A 17,356-nucleotide genomic window follows, 5' to 3' on the forward strand; every position below is an offset into this window, starting at 1 on the left:
TCAATTAAGGAGGAAGAAGCCAGTATAATAGAATTGGTCAAACACGGAGTTAGGATTATCCCAATTAACTATGATGCTATTTCTTGGGTGTACCTTTTAGGTGACCAATGCAAGACTATTATTTTTTTTCTAAATAGCCAAGTCAAGGAAGTTTGTCATTCCCTGGATGACTCCTATCTTGAAACCATGGAAATATGACAGTCATTCACACTAGTCAGACTAGTTCCATCTTATTTGTTCTCTACATTTCACCCAGCCCATATAAACAAACGAATCAACACTGGATGTAGCACATAAACCTATGAAACATCGGTCACCTTAAAAGCTACACCAGAAGGTCTTTATTTTTGTTATCACTATCATCGTTGTCAACATCATCATCATCATCACTGTTGTCCCTGACACCACCTCGACAATCAGATATTATGTACAGGTAAATGGGATTTTATTTGGGAGATTAAGTCTACAAAAGCTAACAAGTTGCTACAGAGTATCTTCTAGCTTTTTGTTAAATGATTGCTTTCTATAATTTAGATTTTTATTTCTGGACAGTGTCAAGAAACATGATATTGTTTCTGAGGTCTGAAGTCTCTAGGAAAGTTTCAGAAAGCTGGAAAAAAAGAATCAGATTTCAGCAAAATTTTGCATACCGTTTTTTATAACCATTCATAAGAACCCTACCATTTTTATTCTCTAGTAATGTAATTGAAATCATACTTTTTAATATAAAATTTTTAGAAATTAAAAGCTCTGAATGCCTGTATAGATTTCTGAAATAATGTACTTTACAACATGTATTCTGAATTAGCAGCTGGCAAACTGCAGGGGGTCCTCAAAACTTCATAGATTTTCAAATGAGTTCCCTTCTATATGCTATCTGCTTCCCAAGAGTTCCAGGAGAAAGTCACAGGCGGAGGCCATTCAACTCCTTTGATCATTAATTTCTCTATTCCTTATTCACAACTCTCTCCCTAGTGATTTAAAGTCCTCTCTCTCTCTCTATATATATAAAAGTTTTATCTTTATAAAATTTGGGGAATTTTGCACTGGAATCTTGCATTATCACTCTCCACTATGTAACAGAATTCAGGAGAATCTAATTTAAATGGTCTGTAAGTGAAGTTGAATAAATGAAAATAATAGTTTGCTATGCTTTGTAGTTTAACTGGTAATGTAATATCAAAACGTGGTTATAAGGGAATCTAATCTAGGAGTCGATACCTGGTATGGACTGGGAGTATAAATTATAGTGAGATTGATGTTTTAGAATTGTGAATAATGTAGTTACCATCATTTTTATGAACATTATTATTGTAATTTGATTAAAGTGAATGAATGATTATGACAGAACAGCAATGAGCCCTTACTTGAAGTAGATTCACTCCAAAAGTGAGGCAATTATGGTTTTGTTAAGTATATGGAGTTGGTTAAATTCATTGAAATTTAATTTTTAACTTATTGTCTTTGTTAAATGAAGGGTTCTTCCTGGAATGTAAATTCCTACCTTTAGAAAAAAACTATGGCCAAAAATTAATGTGGTAAATGAAAGAGTAAATTGTTTTAAGAATGGAAGTTTTTCGATATTTAGAAAATAATTTTAAAAATTTCAGCTGTTATTCAAAAATAGTATTCAATTCCTAGATTCCATGCATTACATTTACTAAAGGAAAGGTTGAATAAATCATAAACTACAGTGATCTTTTAGATATAAAAGAATCTCCTTAATTGTTTATGGCAAGAAGAAATCCATAATGAGGAGAAAAAAGCCATATCAATGCTATAGTCAACAATATGTGTTCTTTAGAACTTTCCAGAGCATCTAAAAGGGGATTTCAAAGAAAAGCATTTGTAAGGAGTAATGTAGTGATTATTTGTATAGAAAACATCTCAGCCACTTTAGAATCACTACTTAGGGTATGTAATGTTTGAATCCTGCAAACTAATATGCATGTTTCAGAAACACTAAGCTACCAGAGTGTTACAACTGTCTAATACAAAACAAAGTTGAGACCTCACCATCACTGCGAACTTTTCTAGTCATTAGAAGAAACATGTCATCAGATATTAATAATATTATAAATATTGTTGTTGGTTACATACTCATTGAAAGTGTGATTCATCTAGTATGAGAAACACTGTGCCTATAGCCTTTTTGCTCTGAGGATGAGATTAAACAGCAGAATTACAGTATGAAAGGATTCATGGAATGTATCTGAAATAGGGAGTTTCTTTGAAGAGCTCTGACAAATAATGTTGGTCCTGGGAGAAACTAATTAACAAGTCATCAAAAGAAGAATAAGGAAGAGGTAGGATTAAGAACAGAGAACAGAACAAAGAGGAGAAAAGACTGGGTGGAGTTGCACAGTAGCGGCATAAGGTAGTCTTTTCTTTTTCAAGAAGAACTTCTGTAGATAAAAATCACTTGATCCAAAAAGATTCTCATATTCATAGAGAATATCTAATCTGCTAAATATATCTGCTGAATACACACTCTTCTGTTTTGCGAGTTTTTTTTTTTAAGATAATGCAGAATGGAAAGAGATTGAAGAAACAGCTGAGGTTATTTTGAAATTTGAAATCAGATTTTTTTGTGTGGATGTTACAGCTCTTCCTCCAAATGGGCAATTTCATGACATCATGTCTTTGAAGATATGGAGAATAACTAGTGTCCAAACCTTACATAGATTAGACTAAGGGTGGCCGTAACACCTAATAGTAACCCTAGACCACTCTATCTGTATGATGCCAAGTCACATCATTTTCTGATTACTTTTTGTTTAATTGATTGGTTTTGTTAATGAAACTTACCTACCTGTTAATTTATATTATACAAATAATCCATGTTTATTGTAGAAACATTAGAAAATATAGTTAGGGAAAAAATAAACAAAAAAGAAAAATCTACCCATAATCTTATAACATGGGATAACTGCAGTTGACATCATGATGTTTCTTTCCACATTTAATTAAATATATAAATGATATTATATTATATATTTGTGTTTATAAATTTATATATGTCCAAGTACATGATGTGGCTAGAGTTTACAAAAATACAATCAGACCATACTTAATGTTTTGTAACCTGCTTTAGGTAAGTAAAAAGAGCAAATAAGTTTCTCCTCAGGAACACGAAAACAGAAAACCATGTCTATTTTGCTCAGTGCTATATCCCCAGCATGTAAAATAGTACTCAAATATGATTTATTAAATGAATGAGCATCAGGGTCTCTCCTCTTGGAGGCATTTGAGGTGAGTATGTTTTAAGCTAACATAATGGCCTAATGTATAAATTATAAATCATGTTGTATGTGTTGGAGGAGAGACAGGTAGATTTAGAATGTCTGTCATCTGATTTGAGCCATTTTCCTCTTTTCATAGGCACGGCATATCTTCAGAGAGAAGATCTCGGCCACTATGGATGATGGTCCTTATTTTCCTTGGAGTGATGGCAATCTTGGGAGTAACTATTGGTCTCCTTGTTCATTTTCTGGCAGTTGGTCAGTATTGACTATTTTCAATTTTCACCATTATTACTAAATCTCCTTTTGCTTTTAGAAATTGACAAGGAACACCATGAATATTAAGTTTCTTCATGGAAATTTTATCTTCTACTTACTATCTTATTTCAACATCAAAATTCTCTATTATTTGACACCAAAGTTTATAAATTCTTTTGAATCAGATGCCTCCTTGATCCACACTATATCACTAGTTCTTGGAGTATGGGCAAGACTGAAATGCTCAATACTTTGATGCCAATATTTATTGTCAATAAAGAAGCTTATATAGTAGGTTTGTAGTTGAATTCTTACATCTTTTAGTAAATATACCTCAACTTTGGAGATCCCTAGTCTTCTTAGCTCAATTCTGGTATTGGTTGTTAAGATACAATTGGTAAGTAGCAATGTTGGATAATCCACAAATGGTTCTTCTAATAGTAGATAGTCAAGAGTGGTAGAATGGCTGAACCTTCATATAACTTGATCTTATTTTTAAAATTTTTATTAACACTGCACTCAGAAAGCTTGGTTTTTCCATTTATTTTTTCTTTCAGAAAAACGAACACTTAAATTTGTGTAACCATTTAATATTTTTAAATAATTTGACATGTGTTATTCTGCTTGATGCTCTAAATAATCCTTTGAGCTAGGGAGAGAAAGCTGTACTACTTTCTCTATTTTCACTTGGGAACGTAGGCTCAAGAAAGTTGAGTGACTTGCTTGATAGCATGGGCTTTTTAGTGGCATATCTGAGCACAAACCCAGAGCTTAATATTTGAAATGTATTATTCTACTTTATCATGATTTTTCTGAGTTTTATTCCTCTGAAACATATTATCTTATACAGGTATGCACTGTCTATAAATTTTTCCTGATTCAGTGACAATTCCAGTTTTTCTTTCTACCTGGTCTCTTCCACTTTGCTTTTCCTCAGTCATCTTGATTTCAAATTTCAAATTTCAAAACTTGTCCGTCAGAAGGGTAGCATATGCTCATAGTCTCTTTCCTGTCATGTCTATCCATGAACTTTCCACAGTATGGATCCTTCTGTTCTCTCCTTGACTCTACTCATTGAAACATGACATTCTTGGGCCAGCCCTGATGGTCTAGTGGTTAAAGTTCAGTGCTTTGACCACATCGGTGGCCTGGGTTCATTTCCTGGTTGTGGAACCACACCACTCCTCTCTCAGTTGCCATGCTGTGGCAAGAGTTCACATAGAAGAACTAGAAGGACTTACAACTAAGATATACAATCATGCACTAGGGGGCTTTGAGGAGGAAAAAAAAAGAGGAAGATTGACAACAGATGTTAGGCTCAGGGCAAATCCTTCCCTGCACAAAAAAAAAGATACACAAGTCCCTACACTTGTGTTGTTGAAAAAAAAATAACATTCTTCACCTAATTTCCTTAAGGTCAGTGCTCTAAGTTTACCGAATCAAGACCCTGTGAAGAAGTCCAGTAGCTTAATTAGTTACCCTTCCAAAATATAGTTTGAATTTTAACAAGTTATTCTTCTGGAGAAACAATGCATTAATGGACACGAATGAAGCCAAAGGGAGAACTACATCCTGGCTTGAGCAGGAAGTGTGTAGGACAAGAATTCATCCTTGGATTTCTCTACATGGTCAACCACCTACGTTTTCAGATACAAGGCTAGACAGGCTTACATTACTTGAAGTTAAATTAATAGAACTGGGCTCCTTGTGATATAAAAACGGACGCTCAAACTCTTGTTGTAAAAGATTGTTTAAAGTCAGTTTGAAAGATGGGTTTGCTCTAGGATTCTGGCTTAGGAACCAATATAATCTTTGTTAACATTGAGAGCAACCTGAGTTGGATGACAACTAGAGTAATCTCTCATTCAAGTGGTTTGAAATTACTTTCCCTGTCTGAACATATCTATTGTTTCTCAAGACATTTCTTTATTTTTGGATTTCTACTTCTTGTATTAACTCGGAGATTAATATTCCGGAAAGATCATTATTCTAGAAAGGACTTTGGTTCAGCTCTTTCATGTAACAAAACTATTTCCAAATTTTACATACACACTTATAAACAATTCTAAAATCCTTCAGATAGTTTATCTAATAGCTCAAAACTCTGGCTTCCCCTCAAAATCACTTGTGGAGCTCTTTTAAAGAAGTGCTCATTCCCTAGGCCCCACCTCAGTTTTTCTGATCCAGTGGGACTGGGGCAGGACCTGCTCATGTCTGCCTTTTAGAAGCTCTGTAGTGATTCTGATATATAGATAGTATTACAACCTATGAATCTAAAACAATGTTTTAGAAAGGTAATAAAGTATATTTCTATCTTAAGATAGAAGATTTTTATCATGAACTTTGGGATTGGGGGCAGATTATCATGTAAAGACTGACTGTTCCTATGTCTATAAAACTGAAAATCAGCCACAGTTTAGGGTATAAAGTAGATTTCCATTTAATTTATCTAAATTATTGTATTATTCAGTTCAGGCTGCCATGACAAAATACCACAGACCAGGTGGCTTAAACTCGGACATTTATTTTCTCACAGTTCTGGAAGCTGGAAGTCCAAGATCAAAGTGTCAGCAGAGCTGGTTTCTGTTGAGACCTCTCTTCCTGACTTGCAGAAGGCTGCCTTTTCGTTGTAGCCTCATATGAACTTTTCTTTGTATGCATACCGGGAGAGAAAGAAAGAGAGAGAGGTCTCCAGTGTCTCTTCCTCTTCTTAAAAGGACACCAGTCCTATTGAATTAGGCTCTCAACCTTATAATCTGATTTAGTCTTAATTACCTTGTTAAGGGTCTCATCTCCAGATACAGTCACATTGGGGGTTAGGGCTTCAACATAAGAAATTTAGGGATACACAACAAATTGTTTTGGTTCATAACAATATCAAGTGAAAATTAACTTAAAAATGGCACCTCAAATCAGTCCAATTTTCCAGTAGTATTATAACCAGAGTCATATATCGAAACACCATGGTTTTTTTAATAGGGGCATGATATACATGACTTTTGACAAATTAATCTGCTTACCTGTAAATACCTAAGTTCAGCACACTGGATGTAACTCAAAGTTAGCAGATTCTAGTTGTTTGATCTTCTATTTAGCAATAAACTTCACAGATTAAAAAGAGAGTCTTGGAGTTTATTTATTGCAATTTAGTCTTTATTAGTGAAAAAAAAAATCCCAGCAGGCTAAAGCAGTCTGCCAAGGTGGCACAGCCAGTTTATGGCAGGGCTTGAATGAGTTCCTCTAACTTCACATGCATTATTCTTTCCAGAATGACCTTGGGTAATTTGTTAGGCAGAACCTGACATTTGCTTTTCATATGCACTGGTTACCATGAGGGAAAATATAGGAAACTATAGGAATACAGGAAACTAATTTTTACTTTAGATTGAAATGATCCTTCTGACTTCCAGGACAATTAATTATTTCAGTTCAGAAATCACAGTTTTCAAAGTCTATTGTTAGCACTCGTTAGAGACCATGTGGTGCTTTTTAAGGTGGATCCAAAGCATAATCGTTCTCAAAATATATGAATGGCTAATTCCATATTGATTTCTATTTTTCAAAAGTACATATTTGACCTGGAAGAACTAACTCTAAGCTTGTCCTGTTGTAAATTATGGTGGCTTAGTATACCAGGTGAAGCAGTTTACATTTGGGGATGCGAAGGAATGGGGATGTGAGACCTTGTAACACACATCAAGCCCCAGGCACTATATGCTGTAGGGAAGTGGAAGGGCAGCACGACGCCCTGAAGGAACGACTTCGAAGGAGTGGAAGGCAGGCCGACAGGCAAAGGGGTATGAGAAATGGTACAAGAGCCTGTAGATCATCCAGAAAGTGAAGGAAGATGTTTGTAATGTTTCCTGTATCAGAACTGCTTAGAAAGATTAATTGCGCAATCACTAGGCTAAGGATTTAGATTATACATGAAAAATAGGTTTCATCTCTATTGCATACTCAGGTAAATTGCTATTGGCTGCCTAGATTGCTGTTTTGAGGAGGATGCTGAGGGGATCAGTGGCCTTAGCTGGACAGTGACGTCTATTATCATACGAATGAAGTGGGGGAATCATTTCATGACTGCTGGGTAGTTGCCATTTCTAAAATAAGTGTATATTCATTCTCCTCCATTTCCCTCCTCTGATTTTCTCCCTCCCTCTCGTTATTTCCAAAGCTAGATCGAATGTTAATTTTGAGAGAAAAATATGGAAGCACTTGAGGCCACTTCCCCTTTTACAATGGAGTATGTCTTTATTTCACAGGAAAGACTTATTATTACCAAGGTGATTTTCATATTTCTGGAGTTACATACAATGATAGTTGTGAAAATGCAGCTTCACAAGCCAGTACAGATCTGAACAAAGATATTGAGACTAAGGTGAGTCAGAGATTTCTTTGATTAATTTCATTATAAATTTGATTGAAATAGACATGGCGGCTCTTTTGTTTTTTTCCTCTTGACAGATGTCCGATGCATTTCAAAATTCTAGTTTATACAAAGAATATACCAACTCGCAGGTCATCAAACTTCTGTAAGTACCAATTCATTCGGAATCTTATGGAAAGGGAAGTAGGTCGAATGTCACATCAGCCCTGGTTTTAAATAACAGCAAAAAAATAGAAAGAGAGAGAGAAAGACAGAGAGCGAAGGAAAGAAGGAAAGAAAGAAAAGAGAGAGAGAAAGAAAGAAAGAAAGAAAAAAGAATTCCCCGTAAATTAAAGTGTCATTGTATTTAGCAAATTTCTGTTCGGGGTAGGAACTGTTCCATACAAATCTATAATCTCCATACTTGAGAGGGAGAATTGCAAGGTTGTTGGTGGCAGTCTGTCTTAACTGACTTCTATGACGAAAGATAATTGTAACCCTATGGAAAACAAGGAGTCCAACCTGATTGTTGGCTACCCTAATACTAGCCACCTCTTCTCTCATCCCTATCCATCTGGCCATACCTTTTCTAAAATAATTCTCTTTTGTCCTCTAGTCATTACCATCACTGTAATAACTGTGGAGCAAAGTGACTCACTTAAGATAACATTTGTCTAAAAATGTCTTTGAAGTGTGCTTGAGGGTGGTGGTGGTAGGAAGGGATGCAGGGCGGAGGGTATCATAGAAAACAGGCATGAGCGATAAAGAGAGAGAGGACTTATATTTTGGGCATTGTCAATATTTATTCTGGGGAATTCTGAACTTCCAAAACAAAACAAACAAAAAAATCCAGCTGGCCAAACAACCAACCAACCAACCAACCTACTTACCTACAGCTAAACAAAAACCTTCAAAGACCAATTGAAGAATCGATCATAATTATTTGAAAATAGTTGTGGGTTTTTAAAAAGTTGTGATTAATATGGCTTTTGGTCTGAAAATCTTCCAAAATGAATTAATCTCCTTTCCTGATTAATAAAAAGAATGTACTGAAAATATAGCTAATGGAGATTATTCCCATGCCTTAGTGTTATCTTTCTGAGCTTTCTCCTTGTACAGATCTATTGGAGTAGACATGTATAAGAAACTATAGAAAGAAGCTTAGTAGTGGCTCTTGAATATATGCTAGGAGTTATCTTTTGAATGCTTCTCGTTCCTGCATTTAAACTCTCATTTACTTCTTTCTCTAAGATTAAGTAATAGAAAATATCTGTACAAGAACAGAGTTTTTACTGTGTCATAATAAAATCTCATGCTAATCATTTGTTGGCTAGTCCTCAGTTTCTTATATGTATTTGAAATACTTGGATTAGTTTGTGATTCACATCTTCCATGAACAATTCCTCAGAATCAGTCAGAAGATCTTCAGGAACCCTTGCACTTTATACATACTGGGACAATATCTGAGCATTGTTCTGTAATATATGTAAAGGACATATGATAAGTGAAATGTGGGAAATTCAATGTGTTCACAAAATATCTAAAAAAATCAAGAAGCAACACACTAGAACGTTTCTGTTGTTTCTAGTCCTTATCTCAGTGGCTCCAGTGTACAGTTACAGCTGACATTCAAGTTTCCTCCAGCAAAGAGGGATAGAATGAAGACTGAAATCGAAGCTATCTTACATCAGATATTGAAAGACAACATGGCATCCTGGAATGCAGTTCCCACTTCCATTAAACTTATAGGTATTTCACTTATTTCCATTATTTTCTATACTTAAGTTTCTGAATTATTATTTTTCTTTTTCTTTTTTTTTCTGGTGAGGAAGATTTGCCCTGAGCTAACATCTGTGCCAATCTTCCTCTCTTTTGTATGTGTGATACCTCCAAAGCATGGCTGATGAGTGAAGTAGGTCCACACTCATGATCTAAACCTGTAAACCTGGGACTGCCAAAGCAGAGCATGCAGAAATTTAACCACTCAACCATGAGGCCGGCACCCTATGGACTATTTTTTTAAAAAGTAATAGGAAAAAAAAATGAACCAAGAGTTTAAGGAATTTTCTGAGAAAAACATATGCTTTCCAAACTCTAGTATTCCTGCCAATGTAATGGAAAGGGCAGTGCCGTGGAGTCTTTGTCTGAAGAGTGATGGGAATGAGGGTTAAAGTGCAGGCATGCATGTGAGTTTGGAATGTTGGCTGTGATGGAATAGGGAGTGAAGGGCCCTAATTGAAACATTATTCCTCCTACTTTCTACTGTTGGCAGGATCTTATTACGGGAAACAGATTTAGGGTTTTCTTGATCATTCAGTGTGGAGGTTGCAGGGGTAAGAGTAAAGTTGGGGATAGGGAGTTCTCACTGCTTCCTGTGGAAGAATGGGAGTAATACTATTAAAGAAAAAAAATTGTTGTAACAAGTCCCTAGAAAACAAGGGAAGAAAATGATAGGATTTTGCCCCAGTACAGAACTTGAAGTTTGTAAAGATCATGAAGTTTCTGCAAAGGTCTTAAAACTCTCACGTGGGTTGTTAAAAGGCCTGTTAGGTGATAAGCATGTGGTTCCAGAGCCTGATTTTGTGGTTCTTCCATATTGGCTGTTGATCCTAGCGTCATTGAAGGCTATCATGGCTGACTGTTGCCAGTTACAGCTCCCTTGCTTAAGAATATAGACGCTGTCACCAATGGGCCACTCATGAGAAGTGAGTTTGAGGTAGTGCTTCTCAAAAGAGCAATGCAATTCCTCTGTGGGTAGCTGTTGGGAAGGAAGACTACATCAGTTACTGCCCCCGTGTGTCCCAGGGATTTAGAGTCAGCACTCTGGCATGTTTTCCTTTAGTTCTTGACTCTTCTCTTTCTCTCTGAAGTCTCTTCCCAATAGAAAAGAGACTTGAAATTAAGTTAAATTCTCAAAATTTTAAAATTCAGTCTTAGTAATGAGATGACTCTGAAGAGCAGGATAGGCCTAATGAAATATAATTCTAACTGGAATTTTTTTCTTTAAAATACAGATAACTCTGTGTATTTCAGAGTAATGAGAATTATCATAGGGAAAAAATCCGAAGATAATGCCCAGCCCCTCTTTTAGTGAGAATGTCAGCTTTTTACTTCACTAAATATTTTACTACAGCTATCATAAAATTGAGAGCTTTGTTTTTTATTTCCTTTCCTCTTTTCCTATACTGCCTGGTAGAGATGTGGAGACATGGTCAAAATATAGCAAGTAGCAGTGAGAGGGGCTGATAATCAATACATGAACTAGTCTGAATAGTTAAATGTTGGGTGTAATTGGGTTAGGAAATTCAGCATTTATGTCCTTGGATTGAAGATAATTGCTTGGTGATATTTTATCAATTTTATGGGTTTTTTTTAAATTTCAGAAATCAGCAAAGCCGATGCTGAAATGCTTACCAACAACTGTAAGTTTAGAAACTTTATTATAAATTTAACACATTCACAACTATTTCTCCATCATTTTTCCAAAAAGGACCTTGAAGTACATAGTGTGGAAATCCATAGTGGTGTTTCAAAATTTTTGGATATAACAGATATCTATCTGGAATTTCTTTTTGAAAAACACTGGCCTATGAATTTTAGCATTTGTAAGGAGTTGTCCAAAAGGGTGAAATGAGAACTGATCCCAAAGAATGGACTCATAAGTGAAGACTATCATATCTGAAAAAGTTAAAATAAGCAAGATTTAAGGGAAAAAAACTTAGGACAATAAGAAATACAAAACTTGACTGTATCAAATACATCTATTATAAATTAAAAAACAGTTCTGTTCTTTTAAAATAAATTCTCTTTAGAGTATCATGAAAGTAAATATCCAGTCAATGGATATTTATGGAGTATCCATTCTCCACATGCGGCCTTATAGACAGCACTATATATGCTATGCAAGATGCAGATGCTAATGAAGCAAAGATTCCATCCTCAAGAATTTTGCAATCTACTTGGAGAGATAAGAATTATAACAAATAGATACAATAAAACTCAGTGATTGAAAGCTATTTGAGACCAAAAAGAAGATAAGTAAAAGTCACCCATACCAAGATGGAATAGGGTACCACAATAGTACATTCCAGAAAAGAAACAGCATCGCTTAGGCAATGCCTGACAATCACTGAGGAATTTCAAGTAATGTTTTAAGATATATTTCTCATAAAGCATAATCAAAGCAACCTGCTCTTGTATAAATAAATCTTTTCTTCAGGTTGTGGGAGACGACTGACCAACAGTATCATAGCAGGCAATCGAATTGTGAATGGGAAAAATGCCCTGGCAGGGGCATGGCCATGGCAGGCCAGCATGCAATGGAAAGGTCAACATCACTGTGGAGCGTCTCTGATCAGCAGCAGGTGGCTTTTGTCTGCAGCACACTGCTTTTCTAAGTAAGAGTGAAAGTCTGACTAAATGTAGGATTCTGCGTGCAGGCTATTTTGGGTAGCCTATGGGGGTTAACCTAAATGTGTGAATGCTCACCAAGTCGATATGGAATTTACAATTACCTGCATAACTGAAGGGCGGTGGAAGCATTTAAATGCAACAAAGAAGGGAAAAGTGAATGGAAGCAATTCACATTTTCCAAATAGCTAGTTTGGCCTGACATTAAGTGCTTTATGGACATGATTTTATTTAATCATAATCATAATTCTGTATGGAAGGTATAATTTAACCTATTTAAAGACGAGGAAACTAGAGTTCAGAAGTGGTGATGTAACTTGGCCAAGATCATACAGTTCTTAAATAACAGAAATTGAACGTGAACTCTGGTATGTCTGATTCCAGTTATTAGGTGCTTATTTTTCTTGCCCTCCAGCGGTTTACAATCTAGTTGAAGAAATTCAAATGTGATATATCAAAGGTATAAGGCAGGGCCAGCATCATTGGCCCACTGGTTAAGTTCAGTGTGCTCTGCTTCAGCAGCCGGGGTTTGGTTCCTGGGCACAGACCTAGACTGCTCTGTTAATGGCTATGCTGTGCTGACGGTCCACATACTAAAAAATAGAGGAAGATTGGCACAGATGTTGGTTCATGGTGAATCTTCCTCAGCAAAAAAAAAAAAAAAAAAAGGTATAAAGCAGAAAAGAAAAGGGTAGTAAATGTCATGTGTAAGATACAGATATTAAGTGTATGGAAATTTGATAAAGAAAGAGCATATCTAGCTGAAGTATGAAGATATAAGATTTGATCTGAACCTAAAGATATAAGATTTGATTGCAAGGGGTGGTGGATGGGAAAGAATAATATGCATTTCGGGTTGGGAAAACAGTCTTCTTTAAATGTGTGGAGATAGAAGGACACAAGTTGTATTCTACGTATAGCAAGCAATTTGAAGTACAGATGATTTGTAAAAGGAAACATTAGAAAATATGCAAAAAAAAATTTAGTTTTATTGAGCAGGGACCTACATGGCAAGATTCTTACTTACTGAAGAAGTCTCTTTTATAAAGCACATTTGTAGGATTTGTCTCTCTGAAGCAACTTTCAAAAAGTAGTCCTTGGCGGTTGGCCCAGTGGTGTAGTGGTTAAGTTTACATGCTCTGCTTTGGCAGACCCAGGTTTTGGATCCCAGGCATGCACCTATGCACCACTCGTCAAGCTATGCTGTGGCAGCATGCCACATGCAAAATGCAGGAATATTGGTACAGATGTCAGCTCAGTGACAGTCTTCCTCAAGCAAAAAGAGGAAGATTGGCAACAGATGTTAGCTGAGGGCCAATCTCCCTCACCAAAAAAACCCCCAAAAAACAAAAAACCCAGTGGTTCATGAGCTATGGACCAACTGGTGTGAATGTTGAAAGCAGATGCTTAAGCATCACACTAGAACTTTTAAATATAAATCTCTGAAGGTCGAGTCTGAGTTGATTCTAAGGGAATGAAGTTTAAGAAATACAGCTGTTGAGCATGTGGAGTCAGCAAAGTTCTTAGAATGGAGGAAGGATTGAAGAGTGTCACAGGTACATGTAGGTCTTGAAACCTTAAAAATACTCAGCACCTGACATTTTGAGGGAAAGTAAGAATAGTTAAACAAGATGTTAGGTTCTAAATTGAAAAAGAGTTTCAGTGGGGAACTGGAGAAACTGGTCACCAAATTTAAATTAGAAGCCAAAATGCATTGACTTGGTAAATATAATAGGGTGATTGGGTAAGAACAAGTTGCAGTTTTTTGTGTATGCAGAAACCCAGAGTCTGCCACAGGCTCTTGGAACCCAGGGTGTTTGGCAATCAGAGTGATTCTGGATCCCATCCACTGAGGCTGGTCATATGATTCCTACCCAAGTCAAATGCTCAGAAACTAGATGGGGCTGAAGTAGCAGCAGAAGATGTCAGAGACTAGGTAGGAGGATTTGTGGAAGGCTGACAGCTCTAATAGTCCTTAGCGCTATTTTTATGTGACTGCAGTGTTTAAAACATCCCCATGGCAAAGACATTTTTAAATACGAGAATTTAAGTGCTTTATAGGGTTGTTTAGGAACCTCATGCCTTAGAGTTATGAGATAATAACCACTATGAACAATGTCGTGGCTCAGAAACTGAGTGTGCTTTAATTAAATTGTGTCCTCCAGGAAAAATAATTCAGAAGATTGGACTGTCAACTTTGGAGCTATAGTAAATAGACCACATATGACACGAAAAGTCCAAAACATTATTTTTCATGAAAATTATAGCAAGCCTGGGGTTCATGATGATATTGCCCTTGTGCAGCTTGCTGAAGAAGTCTCCTTTACAAAGTATGTTCGCAGGATTTGTCTTCCTGAAGCCAAAATGAAGCTCTCAGATAACGACAGTGTTGTAGTTACGGGATGGGGAACACTTTACATGAATGGTAAGTTTTTCAGTACAAGCAGAATAGCTTCATGGGAATAATTATTCAGATAAGCGATCAATCAATCACTCTGTCACACAATTAACCAATCAGCAAATATACTGAAAAGAAAACCAAGTGGTGAGACCAACACATGGCATTGTCTTCAATTTCTAAAATTTCTCTGGGAATGAGATTTGGAAAAATTGGAACGATGTGTGAGGCAGCCAGCTGTGATAAACATCAGAGACAGACCACTCTATCCTTGGGCTGGACTGGTCCTTGGTGACCAAAAGAATATGTTTTATTCTATAGATGTTCTTTGTCTCAACAAACAAGTTATGATCCCCATAATATGCAGAATTTATTGCCTTTAGGTCCCCTTCCAGTGATACTTCAACAGGCCTCTGTGAAGATTATCGACAACAAAGTTTGCAATGCTCCACATGCATTAGCTGGCTTGGTGACCGACACAATGCTATGTGCCGGATTCATGTCAGGAGAAGCTGATGCCTGTCAGGTACCTCTGGATACATTATCAAGTCATTTTATCCCCAAATACTAATTAAATGGAAGTTTTTGCCAATACAAAATATTTTTTGTGTTAATAATTACCAAATAGTAACTTCTTATTTCAACCCAAATAACAAATATTTATGAATCCCACTTACGTACCAGACACCAACCTAGATGCTGGGGATGCAGTGGGGAACACAATCCCTGCTCTCATGGAGTTTTCAGTCTAGAAATTTGTATGATGGATAATACTTACAAGGTAATAAAATAAATTTGGCCCTGTTTTCTGGGCAACCTGCAGACCTGGAATGCTGCCTCTTCCTAATCCAGAGATGCAGCAGGAGCTTCAGCATGTGCTCATGTCACCCATTCCTCAAAGGCTTCATCATGGCCCAGCTAAGGCACTTTCACCATAGTGAGGGCCAGACTCACTATAAAGTCAAATTCTGGTCTGCCCAAAACAACACTTGGCATCTGTAGGCAATATATTTCGGTTTGTCCTGGGTTTTGAATAAATTCTAGAGTTCCACAGTTTTAAGCCTAAAGAGGGCGGATTGTTTTTAGTGTCCAGGGGCTATTGGTAACTCCAGAGGAGAGGTAAAAGAAATTATTTGACAGGACAAGAATAATTTTTTCCCTTTTTCTTCTAGAATGATTCTGGTGGACCACTAGCTTACCCTGACTCTAGAAATATCTGGCACCTTGTTGGAATAGTAAGCTGGGGTGAGGGATGCGGTAAAAAGAACAAGCCTGGTGTCTATACTCGAGTGACTGCTTATCGTGATTGGATTACCTCCAAGACTGGACTCTGAAAGAAAAGCAACTTTGGAATGCAACATATGGACAACTGGAGCGTATTCTCATCTGTTGCTTCAAAATCTTTTTATTTTGATTGTTGGCATGCCAATCATTTTCTTATATACAAGTCCATAAAGGTCTTTACCAATATTTCATTATATCTAAAACACTGCACGTACATTTATTTATCTATTTACTAATATAGGAAATTAAGGAAAAAAGATGGTCAAAATATTTTTGTTAATTACCTAGTTCTGATTTCTCTTACCATTTTTTCAGAATTGACCTTAATTTATTTTTCAGAATTTAAAAAAATACACATTATGTTAATATGAGAATATATATGCTGGATCTACGAAACAAATTACTTTCCATTCTATAAATTATCACTGTGTTTTGTTAGACTGGAATATGTAAGATAAATAATGTATGTTCAATTTTTATTTACATGTGAGGTAGTTTGTATGCCTCAGAAAACCACACAGTCTTGGAGTGGAGAAAGGATATCAGAGGTTCAGCTAGACCAAGTCTCTCAATTTGTAGATGAAAAATTACTTGCTTAAAGTCACTCTTCAGCTTCTCTGATAAATTGTAACCCTCATGTGAATTTCCCCATAGAGTTTAGATCCAAAATTAGTCAGGAATTTAAAAATGATTTCTTTTTCTTCTTCTCCCCAAAGCCCCCCAGTACATAGCTGTATATTCTCGTTATAGGTCCTTCTGGCTCTGCTATGTGGGATGCTGCCTCAGCATGGTTGATGAGTGGTGCTAGGTCTGCACCCAGGATCCGAGCTGGTAAAATCCTGGGCCGCCAAAGTGGATCGCATGAACTTAACCACTCGGCCATGGAGCCAGTCCCTAAACATTATTTTTAAGTTGCGATTATTTATATAACACTTTTCTTCATGTCTTTCTTTAGTCATTTGTTTGCCTTCTCTCAGTGCAAAAATAATATGAGGTCCTCAAGGGCAGGCTCTTCTTACAGTGGGCATGCAGTTGTATGGAGGGCTGACTTTGTAATCTCTGCAAATAATTTTCCTTTTGTAATTTCCTAAAATAAAAACAGTAGCTAAAAATTTGAAAAGCAGCTAAAATAAACTAAAAAAAATACTCCTTCCTTCAATTGTTTGTGATGTTACTCTTATTCTTTCTTTATTATAAAGTATGGCTCAAGTGACATGCATAATGATATCAAGCCAAACCATAACCAGGTGTGACAAGGTGGTGTTTCTCTCTCTCTACTCCTTTCTCAGTCAGGTCATACTTACTTTTTAACACCTAGTGTTTTCAAGGAACTGTCAGGTATAGACACAGAATCTCCTTTCAAGGATGCTGTATTTAGTGGATAAAGCCAGGCAGTAA

At 36.3% G+C, this 17,356-nt stretch overlaps 1 protein-coding gene across 1 annotated transcript; it reads left to right on the forward strand.

The window, feature by feature from the left end:
- Positions 1-327: 327 nt before the first annotated feature.
- Positions 328-17,117, forward strand: LOC103552788 (transmembrane serine protease 11B). Its single transcript, XM_008523004.2, has 10 exons — positions 328-433; positions 3,382-3,500; positions 7,763-7,878; positions 7,965-8,032; positions 9,455-9,615; positions 11,250-11,288; positions 12,086-12,263; positions 14,442-14,701; positions 15,058-15,200; positions 15,847-17,117. The coding sequence occupies exons 1-10, from the start codon at positions 426-428 to the stop codon at positions 16,006-16,008; spliced, it is 1,254 nt and encodes a 417-aa protein (XP_008521226.2). The 5' UTR covers positions 328-425; the 3' UTR covers positions 16,009-17,117.
- Positions 17,118-17,356: the final 239 nt, after the last annotated feature.

Source organism: Equus przewalskii, chromosome 3, assembly GCF_037783145.1.
Source record: "Equus przewalskii isolate Varuska chromosome 3, EquPr2, whole genome shotgun sequence".
In the NCBI taxonomy this organism is placed as follows: Eukaryota; Metazoa; Chordata; class Mammalia; order Perissodactyla; family Equidae; genus Equus; species Equus przewalskii.

Bases quoted from the DNA above. Each gene is read 5' to 3' on its own strand.
- LOC103552788 (XM_008523004.2), top strand. The intron at 11,289-12,085 runs GTAAGTTTAGAA...TCTTTTCTTCAG, and splicing joins TGAAATGCTTACCAACAACT to GTTGTGGGAGACGACTGACC. The intron at 14,702-15,057 runs GTAAGTTTTTCA...TATTGCCTTTAG, and splicing joins GGGAACACTTTACATGAATG to GTCCCCTTCCAGTGATACTT.